Raw genomic sequence first — 13,078 nt, forward strand, 5'->3', positions numbered from 1 at the left:
CGTGGTTTCTCTCTTTCCCATAGACCCTGGCTTGTTTTCTATGTATACTCCCTGTCTACCTGAGCTTATTCTCACTGTTGTTGCCCTTGGAAATGTGAACAAGGAGCTGGCTGCAGAGTGGGGATGGTCTGGATGTGGCCTTTGGGGAATTGGGAGTTTTGGTGGGTCAGATTAGGGGATCTTTGGATGAAGTTTTGCCAGTGACTCATGGTGGCCTTCCTCCTGGAGTCTAGAATGCAGAGAACCACATCCATTTAATGCCCTCTGGTATTCTTACCTGCCTCTTCCCTGAACTCCTCCCTTCCCCCAGTCACGGAGCTCTTGCTTTAATAATACTCTGAGGCTGTGGGAGAGAGTTGGGTTTCTTTAGCAGTGTCCCCACAGCTGGGAAAGCTGTGTGCTCACTCACTGTTTTCCCTTTTCCCCAGAGGCATTCCAAACCTTTTTCTCCAGGCTGTGCCACCTTGGGGGGAGGGGTGATACTGGCAAAGGTCCTCTTACCCTAATGGGTCCAAACTTGTTATTTTTTTTTTGTTGTTCCCACTGGGGTGCTGGAACTTCTTTAGAAACCTGAACTTCCATAAAGCCTTTCTCATCTGTGGGTATTTGCTCATGTCATTGTTTTCCTGGTACCGCAGTTAAGAGGGGTTGGAGTCAGTTCACAGGCTCCTGCTGGTTCTACAGCCTGTATCAGGTTCTGTCTGCTTTTTACACGATGCAGTGGTGGGGGAGACTCCTTCTAGGTCCCTCGGCATATGGTGCTGGATTCCATAGCTCCCATGGGGACACTTTTGTTCATGGATAGATACCAAATTTTAGAAGTTAAAGGACAATGAAAATGAGGGATGCCTTATGCTACCATGGAGCTAGCATCACTTCTCTTGCTGCTTTCTTTAGAATAGTAAGATGCTTGCTATTCTGTAGCTAAGTCTAGAAGTTAGTAGGTCAAGAGTTAGAGAGATATATGATTACCTTTATGACATGCTGTCTCAAATATTAATCCCGGTGTATTTTAGAGCAGAGGAATAAAGCACCATGTGAATAAGCCATTGTGAGAAGAAACAGTGCAAATTTATGTTGATGCTTCTCTTAAGTGAATAATAAGTATTTCTTATATTTTAACAGCATCTTGCAAATCCCTTTATGATGCAGCTATCTCATTTCATATTCACAAGCCTGTAAGGTGGATATTAATATTACCGTAATAATATAAATGATGAAACTAAGACTCAGAGAGGTTAGTATGGTGGCTACTGCCACCAAATGGGTTTTCTTTTGTGTTTTTTGGCTGGAAGGCAGTTAGGATATAAAAAACTTGTCTTCACTGGGTACCACAAATTTCTTATATATAAGTTTTAATTTTCATTCCCCTTTTTCATCTTAATTACTGCCTTGGGTAATTTTTTTCTTTTTTCAAAAGCAGGACATGTGGGTTACATTTTTGTCAACTTGGCGTATATGAGAATGACTTCCACATTAGAGAGGTCACAACATTTTCCTTCAAGAATCTGATAACATTTTCTTATTGTCTTCTAGAATATGGTTTTATAGAGAAATTTGAAGGTAGCCTGATTTTGCTTTTGTATGTAAATTCTTTCTCTTTCTAAACATTTTTGTCTATATTTTCACAGTTTGTCTTTTAATTACAGTTCAGAAATTTTTGCTGAGATACACCCATATATGTCTGTTCACTGATTTTTATGTGGAACATGATAAACTATTTCGATCAGCAAACTTAGAAAATCTTTACTCATTTCAAAAGCATGTTCTTCAGTTACATATTGGATTGTTGCTTCTATCCTGTTTTAATTTTTTCCTTTAGGGAATAGAATTCTTGTATTGGTTATCATCTTCTCTCATGATTTTTATGTCTGTTCTTTTCTACAAATTATTAGAGGGTTTTTCACATTTGCCCTGTACATAAATGCTGTCTTCTGAATAATCCATTCAGTTCTTTATTAACTCCAGCACAGATTTTATTTCTGCTGTTACATTTAAATTTTTTTGTAGTAATTCCTTATTTTACCCATTTCTCCTTTCTATTCCTGTTTCCTAGGGGATAGGCTGGTTTCCTTTTGGGTATGCCATATAGTTTATACATTGTTTCTACTAATGCTTATAGGAGTATTTTCAGAGCACTGCTCTTTTTTTGAGCTTCAGGCTGATACTACCTTTTTCTTGTCAAACAATCTTTTTTTTTAGGCCCGATTTTTTTTTTCTCTTCTGTTTCATTAAGGATAGATTGGTTCACAATCAGTGTTTGCCAGTAAACAAAGGGTCTGGATTGCCCTTGACCTTGCTTTGTGTACTTGTTTGAGTTCCTTTCTATATCTTGAGCTCTAAAGTGAGTTGTTCATGTATAACCTCCAGTGTATGCCTATTATTAAAAGTCTGTCATCTGGTGCAGATTTTCCAAACAAAGCTGTCCATCTTGCTTCTCTTCATTGTCTTGTTCTCTGACATTCTAGTCCAAGAGTATATGAGAGCCTATGATTCTCAACATGCACTGCTTGCATGCGTTTCCCTGTGTCTTTTCTCACTTTGCAAAGCTTTACTTATGAAGATTGTACCTCGTCATACACCTGTGCCTCTGCCAGAACTGCCTTTCTCTCCACACCTGTCTACAACACACATATTTTCTGGGGTTTGCAGCTTCCTTCCGAGTACAGAAATATAGAAAGAGAGGAAATGGGGAACAACACTGTAGCAACTATAAGAAGGTATACCTGTGCAAAAGAGAACTAGTGCCCAGCTTTGGAAGTGACATAATCATTGTATTTCCAAATCAAGTGATAGTGGGCAAAGGATAAAGCAGATTCCCTTTATGTGAACTTTCACATGTGTAACCTTGTTTGGTTTTTTCAGTATACTGTGTGTTAGTTATTATTCATATCTTTTGATCTAATTGTTTTCATAATTAGTAGAAATTCTTACCAGATTCTGGCAATCTTGTTAGTCTAAATTTTTACTATTATTATTAATTTTACTATTATTATTTCTATAAATAGAAAATACTTATTAAGTATATATTTTGTGTCAACACTGATGTAAATGCTTTAAGTGTATTAACTCATTTAAGTTATAACAGCCCTTTTGTGGCATACTGTACTTATCACCATTTTATAGGTGGAAAAAATGAGGCATAAAGAAGTTGAACACTTGTCTAAGAGTACTTAGCTAACATATAGCACAGTCAGGATTTGAAGCCAGGAAGTCTATATATTTGCATAGTGCAGGTTTTTATCCTGTTTTTCTGCATCTTCATGGACTCGCCCTTTCTCCTTCATTCCCTACTTCTCTCTCTTCCTTTTTTCTTACGTTTCTTTTATGACTGCATAAACGACTATATCAGGAACTGGCAATGAGATACCATTCAAAAATATGACGTTTTTTGAGTTTTAGAATGTGGAATATTAACAAAGTATGTATGTGTATATATATTTTAGTTCTTTAGGTATTGCACTAAGATGTCTTTCTGAAATAAATTTTAAAATTTTCAAAAGAATGAATTTGTTTAGATTGCAAATTTATTGAACAGAAGTAATTTGTTCTTTGTAGTTCTTCCTTTATTTGCCTTAGGTGAGCATTGGGCTGTGGCAGTAATGTCTAACCCTTTTGTGTAATCCTCCCTCAGCACCTAACTTAAACTAGGGAATGACTTGACTATCAGTAAGAATTAGATTTATTGCATTAGTGCTGCCAATATGGGCACCACTAGATAGATGGCTATTGAACACTGGAAATGCGCCTGGTCTGGTTGAGATGTGCTAGAAGTATAAAACATACTCTGGATTTTGAAAGCTTAGTATGAATAAAAGAATATAAAATATCTCATTAATACTTAAAAATATTTATTATGTGTTGAAATGACAATAGTTTTGACTTACTAGATTTAATAAAATATGTTATTAAAATCAATTTTTGACTTTTTTCTTTTTCTAATGTGACTATAAGACAATTAAAATTACATATGTGCCTCGTGTTATATTTTTATTGGGAGTTCAAAATTGTATAAGTTATGGTATCTCTTCTCTAGGGGTCTAGTACGGAAGAAGACAGGCAATTAGAGTGGTGTGGTAAGTGCCAGATAGGAGCTCACGCATGGCAGACATCTAACTCAGTTTTGATGGCCTGCAGAAGGTGACCTTTAAGGCAGTGGTAATGCCTTGTATTTTCTCCCTTTTACCTTCTTTTGAGGACTCTTAAGTCTACTTTTTGGATGGAAGGAAATAAAAGTCAAAAGCTATTTAAAAAAAAAATTGAGAATCTTTTTTCTAGTAGTATTGGTTCTCAGTCTAATGAAACAAATCGAGGTTGAAGTAGAAGGCCTGAGTCTGCTCACAGAGACCACTGCTCCGCCCTCCCCCCCAGACAGGCTAGGACAACCAAATGGATGGTAGTGCCTCTTACTAAGTATGGAACACAGATCAATTTTAAATCTGTTGAGTACACATTGTCTGTGAGACATCTAGATGGAGAGGAGCATTAAGCAGTTGGCTGTATGGAACTAGAGTCCAAGAAAAATCTCAGCTGACAATGTAGACTGAAGTTAGGTAATGTCATAGATAAGGTATGAAATCAACAGGAAGTGAGTAAAGTGAGAAATGGACGAACCTTGAAGAAATAGGGAGGGTTGAGAAAAGGGCATATAAAGGTCATTGAAAAAGAATGGCCAGAGAAGGAAGAGTTTAGCCAGGAGAGTGTACTTTCAAGAAGCAGGCAAGTGCAGATAGTATCACATGTAGCTAGGAGATAGAAATAAAGACTGAGAAATACCCATTGTCTTTAATACTGAGGAGGTTATTGGGGAGAAAGCAGGTTCCCTGGAAGGGGTTGGGTTAGGTCGCAAAGCCAGATTGCAGAAGGTTGAGGAATTAATGGGAGGTAAAGGACTGGCGACAGTGAAGGTTATTGTTTAGCAGTGAAAGAGGTGAAAGGGGAGGCTTTTGGCAGTTAGCGGGATGTATCTAGCATACGACGATGACGACAATGACGACAATTGCGATATTAGCATACGACAGTTGCGATATTTAGCATACGACAGTTGCGATATTTAGCATATTACAATTGCGATATTTAGCATATGACAGTTGCGCGCCCACGCACTTTTTAGCTATAGGATCTTGAACAAGTTAGTTCTGGCCTCTTTTTCCTCATCTAGGAAATGAGGATGATAATACCTACCCTTACAGGGCTGTTGTAGGAGTCAGTGAGAAAACGTAGTGTTTTGTGTAGTACCTTATACAGAGGAGGCACTCAGTACATGTTTGTAGAAAAACAGCAACTTCACATGTTACACATGCCAGCATTATAGTCTTTATAATTTGATTTAAAGCAGTATATGTGATATAGTTTATAACTTTAAATAAGACCAATCATACACAGTTGAAATTTGAGTAAAAAATTAGCCTTTGAATAAAAAAATGTTTCTTTTCTTGCTCTGTCCTCCCCTTTCCAATCCAGGTCCTGAGGGAGTCTAACAAATTAGCAGAAATGGAAGAACCACCCTTACTTCCAGGAGAAAATATTAAAGACATGGGTCTGTAATGGTATTTTTTGTCGAATTTCCTCCTCCTTTGTGACTGTACAGACTATTTAGTACTCTGAATGTACAGAGAACAGGCTCACTGCCTAGACACCTCCTGTTTGGTGGACTCATTACTGCCAGCCTTCCCAGCATCCAGTGTGTTCTGTAAGCTTAAGTCTAGACCTGTTGGTTGTGTTTGGATTTGGACTACTGGGAAACATGAAAGTTGAATGATATTCTGCTGCTTTTCTGGTTTGCTTTACTTTCACTGAAAGTAGGTGACTTATTTTAAAAACTGTTGCTGAATTTTGTGAAAGTAAATTTCATTATTTTGAATTACTGCAGTTAAGATAGTGGGTTGCATAGATAAAAAAATTGAATTGTCACTTTGTACAAGTAATTTTTCTTAAAGCACATTCTCTCTGCTTCTTTATTTTTTCCTACTCTGAATAAATTTGTCAATTTTGGATAAATATATTTCATCGCCATTGCAAAGCAAGCCGTTTGCATGTAGGTGCCTTTCTTTGTCCAGCCTAAATAACTAAGCATTAACTTATTGTATGGACTGGAAACTGGAAACATACTTTTAAGCTATTTTTTGGTCCTCATGCTTTTATTTTGTTCCCCTTGCGTGGTGATCTACAAAATACCCATAGCTTTTTAAATTTTTAAGATGTTTATTTATTTATTGAAGTATAGTTGATTTACAGTATTAGTTTCAGGTATACAGCATAGTAATTTGATATTTTTATAGATTGCACAACATGCAAAGTTGTTATAAAATATTGACTATATTCCCTGTGCTGCACATTACATCCTTGTAAATTACTTATTTTACACTTGGTAGTTTATACTTCTTAATCCCCTTTACCTGTTTTGCCCCTTTCCCCACCTCTCTACCCTCTAGTAACCACTAGTTTGTTCTCTGTATCTGTTTCTGTTTTGTTATATTTGTTCCTTTGTTTTCTTAATTCCATGTATACATAAATGGTACGGTGTTTGTCTTTCTCTGTCTGACTTACTTCATTAAATATAATACCCTCCAGGTCTATTCATGTTCTTGCAGATGGCAAGATTTCATTCTTTTCTAGGTGTCCATTAACAGAGGAATGGATAAAGAAGATGAGGTATATATAGAACTGCCGTGTGACCCAGCAGTTCCACTCCTGGGTGGAAAAAAACCCCCCAAAACACTGATTAAGAAAGATACATGCACCCCAGTGTCCATAGCAGCATTATTTACAGTTTCCAAGATATGGAAGCAACCTAAGTGTCAATAGATGAATGGATAAAGAAGCTGTGGCGTGTGTTTGTGTGTGTGTGTGTGTGTGTGTGTGTGTGTGTAAAATGGAATATTACTCAGCCATAAAAAGGTGAAATTTTACCATTTGCAGCAACATGGATGGACTTGGAGGTCATTATGCTAGGTGAAATAAGTCAAAGAAAGACAAATACTGTATGATATCTCTTATATGTAGAATCTAAAAAGTACAACAGACTAGTGAATATAACAAAAAAGAAGCAGACTCACAGATATAGAGAACAAACTAGTGGTCACAGGTGGGGTGAGGGAAGCGGGGAGGGGCAATATAGGGGTAGGAGATTAAGAGGTACAAACTATTAGGTATAGAATAAGCTACAAGGCTATATTGTACAACACAGGGAATATAGCCAGTATTTTAGAACAACTATAATGGAATAAAACCTTTAAAAATTGTGAATCGCCATATGTGCACCTATAGCTTACATAATATGGTACAGAAACTATACCTCAATTAAAAAAAAAAAAAGAAAAAATTGTATGCTTGTGTTCGTAAAAGAACTCTGTAAAGAAATAACGTAAGATGATTGAAAAAAAGATGTGGTATGTTTATATATATATACAATGGAATATTATTCAGTCATTAAAAGAAAATACTCATAGCTTTTGAGAAATAAAGTAATATATAGGAGAATACAGTATATGGTTTTTCAGTCAAAGTAAACACCACCTTTCATTTGATTATCAATCATAATTTTAAAAAGCACTTAATAAATGCATAATTTCCCCTGGTCACATGTCATTTCCTTGTGTAAAAATAAGCAAGCCAAAGGGGACCTATCCCTTAAATGTGTTGTTATTGCCTGAGGTATATTTAGTTCCTTCACACTTAGCATTTCTCTCTTCTTTCTTTTAATTCTTAATTGAATACCTCCACATTCCTTTCCCCCCCCCCACTCACCTCAGGTATCCTAAGCTTGTTCTGCTGATCTACCTACTAAGTTAGGTGTTATGTGTTATTACCACTGGATATTATATAATAACAGTAGTTATCATTATTAAGTGCTTACTGTCTCATTTAATCATCCTCACAGTGATCTTCTGAGGAAGATATTAATCCCATTTTGTAGATGAAGAAACTAAGCATAGGCAGACTACCTAGCTAGTAAAGTTATAGCTAGCATTGAGACAATTTTTTTTCCCTCTTCTGAGACTAAAGCATATGCTATTTCCACTATGATAAATGACCTTATGAAAGATTTTCAAGTTACCACTCAATCTCTTTTGTTCTCTTCCTCTCCTTTAGATAGCAACACTCCAGTTAGAACTTCATCCTTGACTCATTTCCCTTTGCTCTCTTATTTGCTCTTTTTAGTTGATCATATCTAAATTAGTAGCTTTACCTACCATGTATTTACTGATGACTCCAAAATTTGTTACTTCTAGTGTGAACCTCTGTCTTAATACGTATAAAACAAATGCCTGTGTCGTAGACACATGCCCTTGGATATTCTGTAGATATCCCTTATGCTCAGCATCTCCAAAACTGTCATCACCTTTATCTCTAAATTTACTCCTTTTCTTTTCTTTTTTTTTTTTTTGTGGTACGCGGGCCTCTCACTGTTGCGGCCTCTCCCGTTGTGGAGCACAGGCTCCGGACGCGCAGGCTCAGCCATGGCTCACAGGCCCAGCCGCTCTGCGGCATGTGGGATCTTCCCAGACCGGGGCACGAACCCGTGTCCCCTGCATCGGCAGGGGGACTCTCAACCACTGCGCCACCAGGGAAGCCCCATCAGCTGCTCTTTTTTTCTGAACTCTGACATTCAATCAGTTAACAGATCCAGAGGAGTAATCTCTAAAAATTTCTTAAATGATATCTTTTTCTTTCATTTTCATGAGCCCTTGGTATAATATTTATGTACATTGAATTTCAGGTACCTATGAGAAACTTGTAGGAGTTTGGGAGAGAGAGCAGGGCTGGAAGTACATATTTTGGAATCACCAGAATATGGATATTAGTTGAAAATGAAAGGAGGAAAATAACCCAGAGAATGTATGGAGTAAAAAGAGGGCCAAGAACATAGCTTTGGTAAATGGTAGAAGAGGAACCAGGGAGGGAAATTGAGAAGGAATGAAGAGAATGTGATATATAAATTAGAGAGATCCAGACTATGTACTTACCTTGTCCAAATAGTTACTTTCTTCTGTATTTTAGTTTAGGTTCTTCTCTGCATTGAGTGCTGTATCAACATCTCTACCCATTAAAAGGATACCAACCACTGGGGCACAACTCACATGGCTGTGTTCCTTGAACCTTCTCCGATCCCATAACTTAATGGACTTTCCTTCTTTGTATTACTTAGAGTATGTTTTTGTGCCTCTCTTTCTGCACAGATTGCATGCTCTCATATATTGCATTTATTTGTATATATTTTACATCCTTATAGATATGTATTCTCAAAGTCATTTTGGTCTGCCTCATGGAAACTATTATTGATTCTTTGTGAGCTCAGGGATAATTTGAGAGGATTGGTAAACCTAAGCTCTTTTGGTACCACTAGGCAGTATCAGTATTGCGAAATTTAGAGGAATAGCTAATATATTAAATAAAATATTCTGATTCAAAGTCATCTGTATAGACTTGATTATTCTTCAGAAAATTAAATGTAATACAAAGGATAAGGCTGGTAACCTTGACTGTATTACTTCATATAGAAAAGACATTCTTAGTTGGTCTAATGTAAATCTGCAGTTTAGACATTGTTTGAAAGAGTAGTGTTAGGAACATCAGCAGAATGCTTTACCAGTGGCAGCAACAGTCTCAGGATATTGTGGCCTGTGCACATCAGCAGTAGAGATGGCCCCAGACGGCAGTATTTCACCCTTTAACACCAGAGACAGACTGTGCTACTTGAGTGGCTTAGCTTTGCATGATGTGGTGGAAGGAAATTTGAATTTGCAGTCATAGGAATTGCATTCGAGTCCTAATCTTAGCAGTTACTGGTTTTGAAACATTAGACAATTTGTTTTACTTCTCTGAGCCCTGGTATTCTCATCTAAAAATTGTAGGTAATTAGAGGTTTTATATTTAAAGGTTGTTTTGAAGGTTAAGGGAGGTACTCAGGTAAAAAGTACTTTATAAATTCTGAAGTGCTAGGCTGTCAGTGCTGGTTGTTACTATTGTCGTTCGCTCTGGTTAAGATTCTTAATCACAGTCTCTCTTCTACTTGGTACAAACTCTGCTAGGCATAAATTCTCTCTTCAGAGTGACTTAGCTGCCACCAGCCTGACGAAAAAGGATAAAAGGGACAGAGCAAAGCCAAGCCTAATGATGATAATAGCAACATAGCTATAAACCCTTGGGTTGGCCAAAAAGTTCGTTCGGTTGTAAGTAATTTTCATCAAGAGCTTTATTGAATAACGTATTCATTAACCAAACGAACTTTTTGGCCAACCCGGTATCTAGTAGAGTACTTTTAATTTTGGAAGCACTTTCATGTATGTTATTTCATGATTTTAGAATAAAGGAAGTTGTAACAAAAACTTTGGGCTGGGACTAAGAGGGACATATCCTGTAGTAGAATATAGAATAATAAGACTGATTTTCTTGTGTGAGTGAAGAAAATTGGCTCTGGAAAAAATCAAGAAATGTCTTTAGTAACATTGAATAAAGCTTTCCCAGTTGAGATAAAAATTCATAAGGGCAAGAAAATGTCTGCAAGGCAAGCTTATGTATCTTTCTATAATGATTGGTTTATTTAATTTTAATAGCTTCCCTCTAAATGAAGCATTGGAAATGCATTGGAAACAATGATTCAAATAATTTAGCTCATACTTGAACATTCCCAAGGGAGCTATTTTGAAGGTTAGAAATGTTTGTTGGAAGACCAGTCTCATTTCAAATTCCATACAAAGTGGTCAGTCCTTCAAAGTGAGGAATAGAAAGCAAAGTCAAGGAAGTTGCAATACCTTATTAAACATATTTCATGTTCCTAAGTTTTCCCGGAAGCCCCTTGAAACATTCTTAGAAATTTTTTGCTCCTAATTGTGCCTTAGTTTCTTGGAACAATGAAGATGTTCCTTTATCTGCTGCTTTGCTACAGTAATGACATAGCAGGGATTTATGAATGTTCTAAGACACAAAAAAACCTTTGTATTGGGCATATGAACTCTACCATATTAAATATTATTTTGAGCTGGTGGTAGCTGAGTTACCCTGCTTAATTAACACGTTTTAAAAAGCGATAATACTGTATAGATTCATCATTTATCATTTAATTAAACAATGCTTGTGATTATTTCTCTATGAAGTTTGACATCTGTTGCTCAGTCAGGAATATAATACCCTCTTATTGTACTGTTATTTTTTCTAAGAATCTATTTCATATATGTTTCATTTTCTGTATAAATATAATCAGGTCAGGAGTTTCTGTTATTATGTTTTAGGTATCGTATAGTTAGAGGAATGGTGACACACTAGACTGTGGCCAGAAGAAGACCAGCAGATTGGAGCGATGAGCTAGGAACTATGATTAGATGTTTGGTGACTGTGACTTGAGACATTTACTGTTGTTCCCACCTTTACCACTACTCCTCCACTCACTACTCCAACTGCCACACCTCGTCTGTCCATCAGGGAGAGTGGCCATCTTTGTTTCCTTTGTGTCTGTCTCAGGGTGAAGGATGTCCGTCTGCTTCTTCAGTCCTTCCCATTTATTCTACATTCCTTCCCCGGATTAGTGTGTGGTTAGAAGCTTGGATTTGGCATTTGAGGTCTCTTTGAATCACTGATTCTGTGATCTTTTTGATCATAATTTAGACTAGCAATCAATTCTTTTTAAGTTTTGTTTGTGAAAAGATGATAGTGCAGTTTTTAATAGTGCACAATGTATAGTAAATTGTGGGCTCTTTTCCTTTTCAGCCAAAGATGTAACTTATATATGTCCATTCACTGGTGCTGTACGAGGAACTCTGACTGTTACGAATTACAGGTTATATTTCAAAAGCATGGAACGGGTAAGGCTTGTTGGATCAGATTTTTATATGTACATCTGTATGTCGTTTGTTCATCTTTGGTCATTGTTAATTAAAGCATTTCTAGTTAATATTTTTCTCAGCTATAATTGTACGGTATCAGTTGCTCAGTTTTAATTTTTTTTTCCTTCCTTTAGGATCCCCCATTTGTTTTAGATGCTTCTCTTGGTGTTATAAGTAGAGTAGAAAAAATTGGTGGTGCTTCTAGTCGAGGTGAAAACTCTTACGGACTTGAAACTGTGTGCAAGGTAAATGTTGTAATACGTATGCAATTTTTTTTTTGCTTGAAAAGCTTTCTATTAAATAGATATTTTAGAAACTCCCAAAATATCAAATGGATTTCACGCTAGAAGTGTCATTCTGGTAGAAGAAAACAACATTTAGGAGTAATAAAAAGGTGATTGGTCATGAATTAGACTTGAATTTTTTGGACTGAACACAAAGTACTCTCACATTCATTATTTCATTTTTGAGCCTCAAAAATCTTGAAGTAAGCATGATGGACATGATTACCTTTAATTTACAAATTAGAAACATAAGGCTCTTAGCAGTTAAGGCTCATAGTACTTTGTAGTGGAGGAACTGATTGTGATACAATCACCTCTCTTTCCTATTTCTAGTTCTCATAGTTTTTCTGCTTCTAAAACTATGGTGAGGAAAACTTCATGTTATAGACCTTCTGTATTTTCTTATCTAACTAGTATTCCTTAATTGCATTGATACTTGAATGAGAGTTAGATTGTTATAATCTTAACATTCAGTCATAAATATTTAATACCATTGCCACTTCTAAGGTCACTGTTCTCCTTACTATATAGCCTAATTAACAGCTGTGTACATCTCACTTCTAGATCATCTTTTTCCTTTCTTTTGCTGTTCTGCGAGTGCCAGAAGAGTAAAAGCAACAGCATATGCGTAACTTTCAAGATCCTTTCTCATGACAGTCTTAGAAGCTTTATGAATCTAGTATTAAAGCTAATGACTTAGTAATTATTTGTGTGGTTTTCCATTATAGTTGGAAGGGCTCTAAGAGTATAATAGCTGTCAGTTGTGTGACAGGCACATTGTCTCCTGATTGCTCTTCTGTGGTCTAAAGAGTAAATAGAGCATAGAATATAAGAGGACATGAAAGAGGGTGACTGAAATTTTGATCATTTTAAATATAACTTTTTCCATAGAACAAGACCATTATCAATAAACCCAAACATTTGTAGGGCCCCTGCTATGGTACTTTTGGAGAGCTCTGTTTAACAGAC

General features: G+C 36.5%; 1 protein-coding gene across 10 annotated transcripts in view; it reads left to right on the top strand.

The window, feature by feature from the left end:
- The window catches only part of MTMR2 (myotubularin related protein 2), a 109,074-nt gene that overhangs the window by 56,944 nt on the left and 39,052 nt on the right, over nt 1–13,078 (top strand). For 8 of the 10 annotated variants that reach the window (XM_032639213.1, XM_032639210.1, XM_032639206.1 and 5 more), the window contains 3 exons: nt 5,464–5,539; nt 11,710–11,804; nt 11,960–12,070. In XM_032639213.1, coding sequence (XP_032495104.1) covers nt 5,494–5,539; nt 11,710–11,804; nt 11,960–12,070 — 252 coding nt within the window. In that variant the 5' untranslated portion in view covers nt 5,464–5,493. Of the gene's footprint in view, nt 1–5,463; nt 5,540–8,787; nt 9,153–11,709; nt 11,805–11,959; nt 12,071–13,078 lie in introns of those variants that run through there. The other 2 variants (XM_032639216.1, XM_032639215.1) reach the window with 2 other exon arrangements.

Source organism: Phocoena sinus, chromosome 8, assembly GCF_008692025.1.
Source record: "Phocoena sinus isolate mPhoSin1 chromosome 8, mPhoSin1.pri, whole genome shotgun sequence".
NCBI classification, from domain to species: Eukaryota; Metazoa; Chordata; class Mammalia; order Artiodactyla; family Phocoenidae; genus Phocoena; species Phocoena sinus.